Consider the following 16116-nt stretch of genomic DNA (forward strand, 5'->3'; position numbering starts at 1 on the left):
ATGTGTATCATGTTGTTTTCCCGCAAACCAAACCATCACTTCTATTGGATTCACCGCTTTGCTTTAAATAATTGGAGGGTATTTGGATGCTTTAGACAGTATCACTACATCGTTTACCGTCTGCGGGCTGAATCAAGTGTCTGCCATGAAGGAATGTACCATTCTTATTGTTTTGTTTGGGACCATCCTCACAGCCAACTGCCAATCTACTCAAGAAACAACAAACAATGCAGGTAGTTATTTTAAAGATATTGGTTTTAAAAAGACAACCAATTAAACAGTTTTGGGTTAAAGATTTCCATATTTTGTGATTTTTTTCAAAATTGTATCATGTAGAAACGTTGTATTGGGATATGAATTTAATTGGTCCCCTTTTTAATCATTCGTATTCTTGACAAAATACCTTTCATTAAATTTTTGGTATAAAAATGTCATTCTTCTTTAGAGAAAACTGTTCTGTTTCATCTTTTTTCCATCGTCTTTGTTATGTAGATTTTCACAATATCACTGATTTATTCTCACTTTCAATTCAAATTCATATCATATTCTGTAGAATCATTAGAATTCGTGGAGGCTAAATTTTCGTTGTTTTCGTGGGTATAGCCCTCCCTCACAACCAAAACAATTTTAGAAAGAGTTATCTTTGTTGCTGAAACAGTAACTGACGCATCCACGAAATTACATGCCCACGAATGAGCAAAAAAGTCATTATCCACGAAAATTGGCCCCCATGAATTAAAATGATTCCACAGTATTACATAGAATAAATATGACTGTAATTACGGATTTGACCGCCAAGTGTGCACTCACAAATTGCAGAGCAGACTGCGCTACCATCAACATTTCTCATCTTTATTCTCAGCCTCTTATTTGAGGTTTTACCTCATCTCTCTATAAAGTTGAGAACCGTGTTGAATAATTTCAAAATGTCGTGACGGTGGGCCTGGCATCATCATGTATGTAGCGATCTAATGATTTCATTTTGTAAACTCTCCGGCTTTAAATGTCTGTTTCACTTTTTTTAAAAATTGTTTGAAATCGTCAATGACCCATCTTTTTCAGGGTTGCTATATAGTTTTGTTTACAGTCTTGCATTTTTTAACTATTGTGTAAGAAATCTTTTTTTTCTTCTAAGTACTAGTAAATATTCTTTCGTTTTCTTATGTATTTATATTAGTATTTCCGCAGAGTTATTTAGATTGTCTACGTACAAACATACAGTATGAAGACCAGACATTGTTGACTGCACAATGTGATCCTCTTGTGACTTGCTCAACTCATGTAATCGTGTAATACATTCAATGTAATCGTGTAATACATTTAGGTTATTCACAATACCGCTAGTAAGAAAATGGTTATACAGTGTATGCTGTCTGTAAGATATATTTTACTCTTAAAAAGAAATCTTATGCATTCAAACTTGATAGTTGGTGCCACATAAATGAGGAATCACGGAGAAACGTATACTGTACAAATTAAAGTAAACAACTGAAATATACTCGAACAAAGACTGCTAAAGTTTTTTAAAAGAATGAAAGCGACGCTTATAAATATAATAATCTTCATATGTGCTAAAATAGCGCAGAGATGGAATAGGGGTTAATTTGAAGGGGGTGCTCATGCTAAAGAGTGACGTCTACTTTTTAAAAATCTGTACATTTTTCATTTAAAAAAATATGCAATATGAAAAAAGAGAAAGAATAACCTCCACTGGAACCTGACGTTACTTTTTTTTTCATAATGCAATGCTTACTCCCTAACTAAAAATACGTCAGACGCATGTATTTTGTATATTGATTAAGAATGTATATCGTCAGGTGCCTGGAATAACATCGTAGAACTTTCAAGAGTTTTTTTTTTATGGAAATGCCTAGTAGGCATTCCCCAATTCTCGTTTTAAAAAATATTTTAATTCCTTTTTAGCTTGACAAAATTGTTAAAATGTCATCTTATAAAGAAAAGGGGACTGAAATACAAAAACGTGTATTAAATGGTTTGCCCAGCAATGTAACAAAACAAAATATAATTTTGGCCATATTTCACAGTGAATAAGCCACTGAAAAGAGAATTATCATTTAAATTGCTAAAATAATTCCGCAGTAACAAACGTTTGAGAATAAAGTACCCACAATTTAACTGGCTTTGTAAATGTTAAGTAGATGTTTACAGAAAATTAGTGTAATTTGTTCCAGGTTTTTTTTTTGCGTTGAATATAATTATGCTAATGATATAACTATGGGAAAGCAATTGCTTTCACAGATTCTCCTAAACTGGACATAGAATCGTTGTAAATCTGGAAGATCTCACGTCATACAATCAATAGGGCATGACAATTAATGGCTGCTGACTAATGAAGCGGAAGATAACTGATTGAGAAAACTGGGGGGAAACAGTCGAGGGGCATGGACATTAATCGTACACTTTTTTTGCAAATCAACTAGTCTGAAACTTATCTAGGACTATTGACTTCATTCACATACATGCAGATGAGGATGTCGAAGAATTTCTACTTTATTTTGATCGGACTGGTTATTATTTGTGGCTGTATTGGTAAGTTTTGTTAAAAATCAATCAGTATTTATACTGGTAGGTATTTTTGAAAACGTTAATTTTGAACTGGTACACGTCGAATGGACTGTCTTGTACTATTCTTTGAATTTGAATAAGTAATGAGAGGGAAAATACATGTAAAGGTATACATTGTAAATACATCTTTCTAATAACCCGTAAAAACCAAAACAATTTAGGGGCCGGGGTTTTGTTTTTTTTGGTGTTTTTTTTAAAGATAAACAGAGAAGATGCATAATGATCAATGTATACAAATAGAAATTTCAAATTCTCCTATTTTTAATTGTAATAAACGATTAAGAGAATAAAAGTTTTACCAATCCAACTAAAATTAATTTTGATGTTTACAATATATTTGGGATGAATGAGAATTATTTCTCTCTCTCTCTCTCTCTCTCTCTCTCTCTCTCTCTCTCTCTCTCTTTTAAAAAGTTATGTTAATTTGACGTAGTAAAACATGGTATATAAATCAGTGTCGTTTTTGCCGCATTGTGTGCGTCCTGGGTCAACTTAAATTTACAGCGCCTCTCCATTAAATGTCCTGGAACAGGACTTAATATAGACATGTAACATGTTTTTATTTCAGGGATAATATATTTCTCGATTGACATTTATACATAAGTATTTTTTATACCATGATTCTCGTCCCAACAATCGGTCAATCATTATATCAATATAAGCATGTTTATACTGCCTTTGTTATCTTCCAGAGAGAGAGAGAGAGAGAGAGAGAGAGAGAGAGAGAGAGAGAGAGAGAGAGAGAGAGAGAGAGAGAGAGAGAGAGAGAGAGAGAGAGAAGAGAGTAGAAATCATTAGATTTAGAATTAATATCATTTTTTAAAGATATTTTTGTGCATGTTCTTATATACATTTTTCTAAGCTGTAGTGAATATACTACTATTCAGTATGGAAAAAAACCAAAATGACCCCCATAAAGATGGGCACTTATCACAATGTATGAAGTATTGTTCGCACGGAATTTTGACCTTGAGGTGACAAAGGCTGTTGACCTCAGTCAGCTCAGGTCACCGAGTGGACATGGTCCAGCGGTTAGTGTACACGTAAGAAGGGTCTGAAGAAGGTTCATATGCGTCGGAACCGGGGGGGGGGGGGGGGCTAGGGGGACTTAGCCCCTCCCCCCCCCCCCAACACTTATTCTCTCAGTAAACATGATATTTCCTAAATTTAAATGTAAAAAATTGAAGTATCAGGAAGGTGCCGCCCGACCCTCCATTTCCGGTAGAATGTAAGAATTCAAAAGAGAACTGAGAGTGATATTGAAAAAATTGTAGTTATAGGTATACTATGCCCCCTTCTCTCATGATTTTGTGAAAGAATTTTTTTTTATTGTTAGGTAAGAATTTTTGTTGGAATTACAGGTATACTACGCTGCTAACCCCCCCCCCCCACACACACACACACACACCGGTTTAAGAATTTCATGATTTCGGGAAATGCCATTTTTTCTGTGTGTGTGTTGTTCTTCCTTTTTTTTTTGCTTGTAAAGATTTCTGATGAGTAGTCTAGCCCCCCTCCCCCTTTCAATTTGCTTCCGACGCCACTAAGGTTTGATGATTCTGACTTTTAGTTATTAGACCATCTAAAGTTTCACGTGAATAGAGCTGTGAACATGTATGTGGTATTGAATAAAAATCATTTTAGTATATTTTGATATGAGAGCTTATTAATATATTTGAGAGAGAGAGAGAGAGAGAGAGAGAGAGAGAGATATGATCATCTCACTGTATAACACACGTTCGTAAGAATAATTCGGTGAAACGTTCCATCTAAACTGGCAAAGTCTCTCGTCTCTCGACGGGATAGATCAATCAAACACGAACGATTTCTTTGTTTAGACCCTAAACATTCGGAGCAATTTGTTATAATAAAGAAATAAAGGCATGTACATACAGATTTATATTGATATTATATTGAAATTATGGGGAAAATTGTCTAACGTTGGTATTAGAGGAAAGTTGTTGAATTTTATTCGTAGTATGTATAATAATATGAAATCATGTGTTAATTCAGCAGGAAAGTTATCTGAGTTTTTTAAAAATAACACAGGACTTTTGCAGGGAGAAGTGCTATCTCCAATATTGTTTTCATTATATGTGAATGATTTTGAAATGGAATTTTTGTGCAAAGGTAACATACCAATACAAATTCAAGAGTTAAATCTTTTTGTTTTAATGTATGCAGATGACATGGTAATTTTCTCCGAAACTGCACATGAGCTTCAAGAAATGTTAAATACATTGTATTCTTATACATCTGTCTGGGATCTTACTGTAAATGTACAAAAAACCAAAATTGTCATTTTTAGAAATGGTGGTAAAATTCACAATTGTGAAAGGTGGCATTTAAATGGTGAGCCAATTGAGGTTGTCGATAGCTTTATATACCTGGGCCTTTTGTTACAATATAATGGAAAGTTTAACAATACACAGAAACAGTTGGCGAGCCAAGGGAGAAAAGCCATGTTTTCTTTAAAGTCAAAAACAAGTCAATTGTATCTGAATACAGAAACAATGTCAATTTTTGATACTTATATTGCTAGTATCTTAAATTATGGCTGTGAGATATGGGGCATGCATGCTGCAAATGATATAGAAAAAGTGCATTTAGAATATATTAAATTTGTGTTAAGTGTGAAGAAGAATACAAACACTGCACTTGTATATTTTGAAACTGTGAGGCTACCTATGAAAACTATACGATTGTTTAGAATATTCAAATTTTGGTTCAAATTGTTACAAAGTCAGAATTGTATTTTGCAGTCCTGTTATAAAATGCTGTATAATGAGTGTGAATCGTCTTTGGCACCTGCTGAAAATTGGGTTACTGTAATTAAGAATAAACTTTTTGAAATAGGTCTAGAACATATATGGTATGAACAGGAGTATATACATTGTGAAACCTATTTTCCTTTAATTAAGCAAAGAATAATTGATCACTTTACTCAACAACTTGTAGAACAGATTAATTCCTCATCTCGATGTTATTTTTACAAGCATATTATTGACCAGTTTTCATTACAATATTATTTAACAAAATCAATACCTTCTAAATATAAGAAACAAATTACAAGAATTAGATTGTCATCTCATAGACTTGCTATTGAAAGTGGACGACACACTAATGTACCAAAAGAAAGACGCTTATGTAAATTTTGTTCAGATATTGAAGATGAATTCCATTTTGTTTTGAAATGTCAGCAGTATAGAGAAATCCGAGTAAAATATATTAAGAAATATTATTGGAAAAAACCTTCTGTATACAAATTTATACAATTATTAAGTGTTCAAAATTTTAAAGAACTGTGTAATTTGGGGAAGTATCTCCATCTAGCTTTCAATATTCATGATAATTAAGAAAAACTTCTCTGGTTTCTTCGCCTGTTAGTAAAATTTTATTTTATATACATTATCAATGAACTTCACATGTTCATGTACCATACCATTATTTCAATATTGCTATATTTATATGTAATAACCTATGCCATAGGATGTATGTCTTGTGCAAATAAAGAATATAATAAAATATATTTCAAAATATATAACCCTATGACCCTTTGCTTAAAATCTTTAAGAAAGAGATATATTTATAAAACTAAAGATGTTTGATATCAGACGACATAATCTTTTTTTTTATATTTTTTATATACTTACGTCAGCAGAATACATGTATTTAACCTACTATTTTTTCAAGAGATCCGATTGTCTTTTATAGAGCCATTGAGAGATGGTATCCTTTTCAATTAGTATAAGACATTTTTCAAATGTGAGATAATCATGTTTTCAGTGTTCTTTTATTCTTTTGACGTTGACAATCTATGGTTATTTCGTAATCTATTAATACTTAATACTTACTAACTTAGAGCACCCCTTCCAGTGTGATTCCAACTGCAAAACTAAAAAATTCATAATATAAAATTAATGTTCAATAATGTATACATTATTCAATTTGACAACTTGCCAAATCCGAAAGAAGCATGTCAATATATACAGACCCGAATGCATGTACAGGCACGTAGCAAAAGGGGGGGGGGTGCGATTTGGGTTGACCCGTTTATGTCAACTGTCCTATATCCAATAATCATATAATGAAAAATTAAAAAATGGCCTCTCCAGATTTAAGGGATAGTTTGCAAAAATTACATGTTTATGACAACTTCATAATCATATCGATCAAAATTCAATCTTTTTTTTAAAAGAGAGATCTAGAACTGCCCCCTCCACAGATTAGAAATATGAAGTCTGTTTTAACTATGAATTGAACCACTTATTTTACTTATAAGATGTCTGGGTCTGACCCCCCCCCCCCTCTCCCAACAGACCAACACACTTTGAAACTGTATTACTGTACATATCTTTTCATCAGGTTACCCGGACATGCCCGAGGAGCTGTTATTGCAGACACTGTTCCAGAAGTACAATAAAAATGCCCGACCGGCCACGGTCCGTATGCCTGTAGTTAACATCGACCACAGCATGGACCTCATCCGTATCAACAGCTTTGTATGCAGTTTTCATTTAAACAATAAAATGCTTTCTTTGGTGATTCATTCGGGATATGATGGTAGCGACATTGCAGAAAAAATACATAACCCGCTTTAGCATGATTTATCAAATTTGAAAGCATTTTATTGTTTATATTAACATCTTGCTTTTAACTAATTAATAAATTGATTATGAAAAGTAAGTAAAATTCACTAAATAACTGTTAATGATCATAAGTACGTACATGTAAGCTAAAAGAAACAGCCAAATCGTCTCTTGTGAGACTTTGAGTCTGCCATCATCATGATTATTTCGTGCAGTCCGCGATTTTTCTTCTGTCGCTGTAGGTTTCGACCAACTGATAAACAGGGCGTGTCGATATCTGTCTTGTCAGTTTCAGCCGCCGTAGATAGCGACCAATCGATTAACGGGGCGTGTAGACTTCAGTCTGTCTATTTCTGTAGAGCTATGAATTAACCATAGGTTTCCGTAAGAAATAGAGGGAATAATACAAACAAAAAACAAAAGCACACGAGAAAAAAAACCAGGACATTTAAAATAATTAAATAAAAGCCGTTACAAGTCTAATTTATTCAATATTCCTTCATTTGGAACGACCAATAATAAACTGCCTACATGTACCTCTATTGCAGAGTTTTGATACGCTGAAGACGGACGTGTGGGTGACGATGCGATGGCACGACCCCCGTCTGGTTTGGATGCCAAACAGTTACTTTGGTCTGACGTCATTTAGCATCACCCCAGACATGGTCTGGACCCCAGATGTGACGTTATATAACGGGTAATACAAGATTTCTTCCATTAATATGCAAATTGCTGTTAGAAAATTAAATTTAAATTAAGAGAATATTACGACTGAATGATTAAATTAAAACTTTGGTATCAGTAAGAATATTTCATTTTGTACATACACTTTTATTTTGTACATACGCAATCTGATTAAAATTAGACCTTTCTTCTCGCTCTCTGTTATGTATGGTTGTCGCTCCTTTCACGAGCGATAACCATACATATTAACAGAGAGCGAGATGAAAGGTCCAATTCTAATTAGATTGGTACATACATGTACATAGATATGTGTGTCTAGATATAGAAATGCTTTGTTCATGAACTACGTGTATCAACATTTATTTTCTCAAGTTATTGTAATAGACTGTTTTTTTTTCTTTGCTCGGATCACTTAAGAAATGTATATCTTTAAATACTTACAGAGTCGGTGAAATCCAAAAAGCTGATCTCTCCCGAAGAATAGTTGTCAACAACAACGGAATGGTGCTCTGGCTTTTTCCCGCGCAGCTCGAGAGCACGTGCGTCACTAGAAATGAAAATGGCGAACATGTCTGTCGCTTGAAGTTTGGTTCATGGACCTACAATGGCCTACAATTAAATCTTACTCACTCGGACAATCAGTTGGGAATGTCAAACTATTACCCGAATCCGGACTGGGAAATCACGAGCACCAACTCGCTGCGAAACGTGATGAAATACGCGTGTTGTCCGGAACCGTACCCAGACATCTCCTATCAGCTGTCCTTCAAAGGGGCAATGAAAGGATAGATCAACATACACAGAACATGGGCAAAAATTGTTTTATTACTCTGGACTATCAAACTAAATCTGTTAACTAATGCAGTTCGTTCCAATGTATTTGTTGTCTTCCAACTTTACTGTGTATCGCAATTTATTGGAAAGTTGGTTGAATGCTCCACAGCTTTACATATAAATTGCACTTTTTGTTGGAAGTTTTGTTACGTAAACTTTGATACAAATACAACTTAAAACATTTGCCTTCTGAATTGTATTTTTGTTTACCAACTTGGCCTGATGATTGACAACAAAGATAATTGTACTGTTGAATCTTTTTTGATTGTTTTGGGCAGAATTATTTCCATCATCAGAATAATAAATTCAACAAAGAAATGATGAGAATGGTACATGTAAAGTAATGCTCTTTGAGGAATTTTTGTCGGAATTGAAAGGCATTTCACAGTTGTTCGTGAATATAAAACTCTTAAATTGAGGAGACTTGTACATCCGAAGTACATTTGTAGAACTATACACCAGGATGAGTTGAGGATGGTACATGTACCTATATTACACAGCTGATGTATCGATCGGTATTTAATTAGCAGTGCATGTTACTCAGTATTGTTTAAAAAAAATACAATGCAATGTCATATAAACGGTATAAATGTATAATGAGAATAACTGCAATATTATTTATTGTTTATTTTTATACATTCATTACAGCAAGTCTTTATGAATCAGAAATTATTGAGTAACGCAAACTGAAGTTTTTGCTCCAAAATTAATTACATATTAAATATAAAATGATGTAGGCCATAGCTAATGATACAATGATATATACAAAATTAAGTTCAAATAATGACCATTCCAAATAATTTTTTACCACCAGGCTTCCTCCATTGTCACAATGTACTGAAGTCAATCCCCTCATTCTAGCTGGCTAGATAAAAGTCACGGTAAATACCAGAATTAGAGAAAATTTGTGTATTAATCTGAATCAGGTTTTTACAATCAGTAATATGTTAATGATGCAACAATGAGAATTGGACAATCAGGAAGATTGAATGCTTATAATAGCTATATATAGAGGGTCGTATACTTTACACGAATTAGAGATCAACTGGACTTAAAAACTTTACACATTACTTTCACAATGATGTTAACGAATTTTTGCGTTTTTATTGGAATTGTTCTAGTTTGTGGCTGTGTTGGTAAGAATATGGTTTGAGACTTTGTAAACAATTTAAGTTTTAACTGTTTTAGCTCACCTTAACCGAAGGTTCAAGTGAGCTTTTCTAATCATCTGTTTTCATTCGTTCATCCGTCTGTCTGTAAACGTTTTTACATTTTTGACTTCTTCTCTACAACCACTGGGCCAAATTTCACCAAACTTGGTACAAAGAATCTTTAAGGAAAGGGGGTTTTAAATTGTTAAAATAAAGGGCAAAACTGTTTTGTAAAAGGAGATTATTGCGAAACATTAAAAATAGGATATGTGTCTTTAAATAATGCTAATATTTACATCAAAGTTTGTATATAAATTGATTATGAATTGTTAAAATCGAACTAATACTGGACTCCCAGAAAGGGTTCAAAGATTAACAAAGAAATATATAGGAAAATGATTAACAATCTTTTTCTCAAGAACTACAAAGCTACAAATTGTGAGATTACCGTGCGAGCATAATAATTTGTTATGTTGAAGAGAAACACAAATGTGTACTCTAATTAATCTAGAGAGTCGGTGACACGTAATTTGTCCCCATTCTAAAATTTAACAACATCTACATAATTTTTTTAATTAAGACTAAAGGGGTTGGAAAGGAAATGTCTAAATTAAACCTGTGACTTACCATCGGCGTTTTATTTTAAATTAATTTATTTTGCATTGACTGTTATGCAGGATGTCTTTGCTTAATTACCACAATGTGTCTGGAATTAAACCTAAATTTTAGTTTGTTTCGCGAATGTCACTTATGTGTTTCAGAAAACGTTTGAAGCAGGATTTACCTAAAATATTGTGCTACGGACATAGAGGAATATCAATTACTCATATACTATAGCAGACGATACACGGCGAAACAATCTAAGGCAATTACATCATCTGTGTGCCTTTTAGAATCAAATACCAAAATTCTAGCTACATATGCACATTTCTAAAGATGTGTAGAAAATTCCTCCTTCAAGTTGTTTTAATCGGACTTAATATAATCGGTGGCTGTAATGGTAAGTGAGTTTATAAAGATGCATTTTATTATAAGCGATTGACTGCAATTTGCATTAACACTTGCTTTTTGTGTACAAGTAGAGAATGGATATAGTTTGATAAGCATTAAATAAAATGGACAGAAAAGATGTACCAAGCTTTTAGTAACCAGCATTCCTTTGACATTTTTCAGTAAAAAAAAAATTTGGCGACGTGCACTGCGGACGAGAGAGAGAGAGAGAGAGAGAGAGAGAGAGAGAGAGAGAGAGAGAGAGAGAGAGAGAGAGAGAGAGAGAGTTTAGAAACATAAGCATGATGTAACATTCTCATAATTATATTGCATTAGATGTTATTTATGTTAGAAATTGCTTCCATTATTATAAAAAGCTCAATATATCAGACGTTTTGCACGTCTATTGTCACAGTTTTGACTGGCAGTAGACCCTAATTAATACAGGTTACTGAGTACAGTTTTATGGGTGTGGACGACCCACAGGGTTCGTCAAAAAACTCTGTGTACATCTAATATTATACAGAGATAATTTCTTTTGATAAAACAAACATATATATTCTTGTAATTGCACTAGAATTAAACATCCTCTTGTAGATCGTAGGTACGCAAAGAATACCATCAATCGTACAACATAATACAACGTCCTATAAACATAAACTTTATGTAGACCAATTTTTTCTAGGTATGTTATTCAAGTTTATTAATCACTGACGCTCTTTTTAGTTTTATTCGTATAAATTATGCAGAAGATATATCAAGCAAAATATGAAAATTAAATCTTCAGTTAAGTACATGTATATCATTTTATTATTAGAAGCACACTGTTAAGACGAAACGTGTTTAACTTAATTTTTTTTTCATTATTATTATTTTTTGGCATTTTAACCACATCTGTGTAAAAAAAAATCAAACCCCCTTTTTATCGCGTAACTCAAAGATATACCTAGCTGTAAAGGTAGTGAATGCAGAATTAAAATTTAAACTGCTTCTTCTATTTGGCAACTTGATATTCATTAACATCATCAGTAAGAGCACGAATCTAAAGATGCTCTATAGATGTATTAAGATTCACCATTATGACGTTATATGTTTAATTGTAAACTTAGAGCAAAATAAGATTCTGAGGTTGTTTAGTTATGGTATAAACACATCTACACTAAAGGTCTACACACAAAAACCCCGTCACCTGTGATTTTTCATATCTCCGACCTGTGGTTACCTGGTTATTGTCAACCGCTCGGCGGTCATGGTCAACCGACCTGCCAATGATAATGTCATCAAAATATGGCTGGTAAAATCAGGTGAAATCTTTGGTGGCATATTTGATCATTTCTGTCCCCTGTGTAAAAGTTATTTTTCAATCAGATAAGTATGGTGGCATATTTCTGCCCCCAACATGCAAGATAAATTATGTTCAACATGCAATTTAATTATGTCGACATGCAAGATAATTATGTTAACATGCAAGTAAAAAATCTTTTTAGATGATCTAAATTTTTATGGGTTAAAAGACTAATTAATGCCGGACTCTGGCATCATAGATACAAGATGCAACATTATGATGACAACATGCGACTTATTTATGTCGGAAAACGAGCCCTTTTCATTACATACTCTAATGTTAATTTTCATATATGTCACTCTCTTCTAACAGTAGTTTAATATTATTACCCAAATACAAACATATCTTTTCTTGATAGTTGTGATTGCATCAAATTCATAAAAAATTACAGCTTCAAGTCTGTACAACATAAGTAGCAGTTATAAGCATGTGTATAGTAATAAATAAACATCTTTTTAAAGAAAGAAAATCCAACTTCTTTCCCCAAAAAACCCGGAATTTATAACATCACAATAACTTAATGATAATATATTATATTGTTATACTTTCATGTTAAATACTGAAATCTGATTGGTTAAGACGCAGTTAATAATATTTACTATTACCCTCAGCGTTAGCAACGCACTTGGCAACGGGTAACATTAAAAAATGTTACATGCGCGAAAATTATGCGCGTACGGTTCGCTGTAGAATTCACGTTATTCCTATATAAAAGAAGTAAAATTTTCTGAAAATTTTTAAAAAAGACATTCAGTATAACAAAATAAATAGTGCCTGTTTGGGAGGATAACAGTTGAATTTGACACCCCTCGAAAACCATTGTCAACCTCCGCTTCGCGTCGGTTGACAATGGTTTTCTCGGGGTGTCAATTTCAACTGTTACCCTCCCAAACAGGCACTATTTATATAATAGCATTCGAATATCATTTGATCAATTTGTTTTCGCAGTTCAAAAATCGCGTTCAATTACCAGTCACCTTCAACATGGAAACATATGTTATAGTGCAACACTCTAACTTATGTCTTATCAAGATGTATATCTTCTATATATCATTCCTTCTGTGTACAAATGGTAAAATAATATCCTTGTACGCATCTTCTTCAGTTGTAACAATAATAAATTTGGATACATTTACATTTTTAATGTTGAACATTAAGAAATATTTAAATAATTGTTGTAAACAATAGATTGTGGTATAGTTTGTACTGCACAATATTAAAGAAAACGTACCCCAAAAAAATAATAAACCGTATCACAAAGGTATTTCTTCGTGTGTGTTTTTCCTTTATTGTTCATTGGCAGAAATTACTATTAACATATCCATATTAGAAAATACATTAAACTGCACTATAATTTGAGCATATGCTGATAGGATATACATTTTCTACAAACCACAACTGACCCGACCCCCCCCCCCCCCCCTACAAATGAAAATTAGAAAAATAAATAAAAATGTACGAACATCCATTGGTTAGAAGTACTTTTCAAAAGAATATGCAACATGACAAAAAGGAGTTTAGATTTATGGTTTCATCTGGATGAAATTTCCAGACAAGTACTTGAAGATTAAACAAACTTTACTCTATGCAATTGTTTTGTACTTGATCTTTATTCAGTACGTTCTAGTTTAAAGTATGATAAAAAGAACTGACAAAATTTAAACCTGTGGGTTATAGTCATATTTATAACTTCATGTTACCTTATGAGTGCTGATTAATGGCTTGTTAAATTTTTAATGGAATACAAAGCTAGAATGCATGAACAAACCTCTTTAAATGCATTTTTTTCTATCAGGTTACCCGGACATGCCTGAGGAGCTGTTATTGAAGGCGCTGTTTCAGAAATACAACAAGAATGCACGACCAGCCACGGTCCTTATGCCTGTAGTGACCGTTGACCACGGCATGGATCTTATCCGTATTAACAGCTTTGTATGCAGTACTCAAAATATCTTTCGTACAGTTTCAACTTTTTTTGCATAAAACAATAAACAATACAATAATGTGTTTGTTTAACACAGGACCAATCTTATTAAAATCACATTGACAAGACATACACGTATCAAATATGATAATAATTTCCTTGCTAACCTTTTCTTGAGTTACGGTTTGTATTTAGGCCAATAGGTGAGGGAATTATTTTTCATTTAAAGTTTGGAAACTTGAAAAACCTTACTTAAAATCGAAAATTGCAATGCCACTGTAGCTTCCTCTTTGCTTTGTGGGTTTGAACAATCTTCACTTTAATTAAAATACCTTTTTGAAAAGCCTTTGTGTTAAGTTACTTTGGTAAAAAATATACCTGTATTTTAATTTATCTACCCTTTTTCATTTCTTTCCAATAAAAAAACGTGTTTTTCTTCATTAACCTTAAAAAGCATTTTATCAAAAATAATTTGTGTCTAGATTGGTTGTATGAATTGACGCTAAAATTTAATTTTTTTTAAATTTGATTCATACAAATACTGTACTTTTAGGTTTTCGATAACTAAAACACAAAGAGTACTAAAAATTCTAACGTCTATAACAAATTAAGGAACGGCGTCGCATCAATGTTAATCTTTTCCATAGACGTAGGGATAATTGAAGCGGTACTAAACGGTCTGAGCATGGTCAGGCTCGAAGTTAACCGTGTTTATCGCATAGGGGTGCAAAACTATATTTATGCAAACCAAAACAGTTTCGGTTAGTTTTATATACTGTCCTTTTTACAGAAAGATAACACACTGAGGACGGACGTATGGGAGAGGATGACGTGGCATGACCCTCGTCTGGTGTGGAACCCAAGCAACTACTTTGGTCTGACGTCATTAAGCATTACACCGGATATGGTCTGGACGCCGGATGTGACGTTATATAACGGGTATATCAATTCTTCTTTAGTGGTTGTGTTAACATTTATAGGCATAGTTTGAAAAATACTTTTAACGATATATCTCCTATACAGATATCAAGAATATTCGTAACTGATGTATATAATACTAATAAAAAAACCCAAAAGGTATGAATGGTTCACCAGTTTGTTATGTGTGATTAACCATAATAAGATTCGTAAATGAATAATACACTTTTATGACATGCTGACTATTCGTTATTCAAATGGCTAAAACATTAAACATGTTTTTGTTAATTTGTAGTGTGGGTGAAATTCAGAAAGCTGATCTTTTCCGGAGAATCACTGTCAACAGCAACGGAATGTTACTCTGGCTTTTTCCCGCGCAACTTGAGAGTGCATGCGTTTACAAAAAGAAAAATGGCAAATATGATTGTCGCTTGAAATTTGCTTCCTGGACCTACAACGGTCTTCAGTTAAATTTAACCCACACAGACAGACAGCTGGGCATGTCAAATTTCTACCCGAACCCGGACTATGAAATCGTGGGTACAAACTCCACGCTTAACTTGATGAGGTACGCATGTTGCCCAGAACCGTACCCAGACGTCTCCTACCAGTTGTCATTCAAGGGAGTCGGGAAGGGATAGACCAAGAGAAAGAGTTGAACAAAATCTTTCTTTAATGGTTTAAGACCGATATATACCAATAAAGTTATAATATAACAATGCATGAATGCTCCTTCTTGGTTGTTTTAAAAAATATGGTGAATCATAACTTTTGTAATATTTCCATGTAAAGTTTTATTGATATATATTAAATTTTTGTTTGCTCAACATTCATAATTTCTTTAACAGCATAATCACAGGAGTCACGAAAAAGCAAAGCTTTGAATGAAATAACAACAGCATGATATAAAAATACCCTTATATGACAAAGGACAATCTACATAAAATCTGTGTGTGTGTGTGTGTGTAAATAAATTGTTGGGATGGGTACTAGTCTAGCAGATATTATATCTATTTAAAAAAACCCAACAATTTGCCATGTTTAAAAGAAGCAACAAGGCAGGAGCAACTAGTATTTAAACACTTATTTTTTTTT

General features: G+C 33.1%; 1 protein-coding gene across 6 annotated transcripts; it reads left to right on the forward strand.

Annotated features, from left to right (window-relative positions):
* Nucleotides 1-14: 14 nt before the first annotated feature.
* LOC105335916 (neuronal acetylcholine receptor subunit alpha-10) lies at nt 15-15759 on the forward strand. Of its 6 annotated transcripts, XM_066084203.1 has the most exons (5): nt 9724-9829; nt 10606-10844; nt 13975-14111; nt 14894-15042; nt 15317-15759. In XM_066084203.1, the coding sequence occupies exons 2-5, from the start codon at nt 10781-10783 to the stop codon at nt 15660-15662; spliced, it is 696 nt and encodes a 231-aa protein (XP_065940275.1). In that variant the 5' UTR covers nt 9724-9829; nt 10606-10780; the 3' UTR covers nt 15663-15759. The 6 variants fall into 6 exon arrangements, with proteins under 6 accessions (XP_065940273.1, XP_011438359.3, XP_065940274.1 ...); XM_066084201.1 differs by lacking the exons at nt 9724-9829; nt 10606-10844 and adding an exon at nt 15-233; XM_011440057.4 differs by lacking the exons at nt 9724-9829; nt 10606-10844; nt 13975-14111; nt 14894-15042; nt 15317-15759 and adding exons at nt 75-233; nt 6952-7088; nt 7724-7872; nt 8303-8879.
* Nucleotides 15760-16116: the final 357 nt, after the last annotated feature.

The sequence above is a fragment of the Magallana gigas genome, chromosome 5 (genome assembly GCF_963853765.1).
Source record: "Magallana gigas chromosome 5, xbMagGiga1.1, whole genome shotgun sequence".
Taxonomy (NCBI): Eukaryota; Metazoa; Mollusca; class Bivalvia; order Ostreida; family Ostreidae; genus Magallana; species Magallana gigas.

Excerpts from the sequence above, each read along its gene's own strand:
- LOC105335916 (XM_066084201.1), top strand. The coding sequence starts at position 146 with ATGAAGGAATGTACCATTCTTATTGTTTTGTTTGGGACCATCCTCACA. Across the intron at positions 14,112-14,893 it reads TTATCCGTATTAACAGCTTT|AAAGATAACACACTGAGGAC; the intron begins GTATGCAGTACT and ends TCCTTTTTACAG. Across the intron at positions 15,043-15,316 it reads GATGTGACGTTATATAACGG|TGTGGGTGAAATTCAGAAAG; the intron begins GTATATCAATTC and ends GTTAATTTGTAG.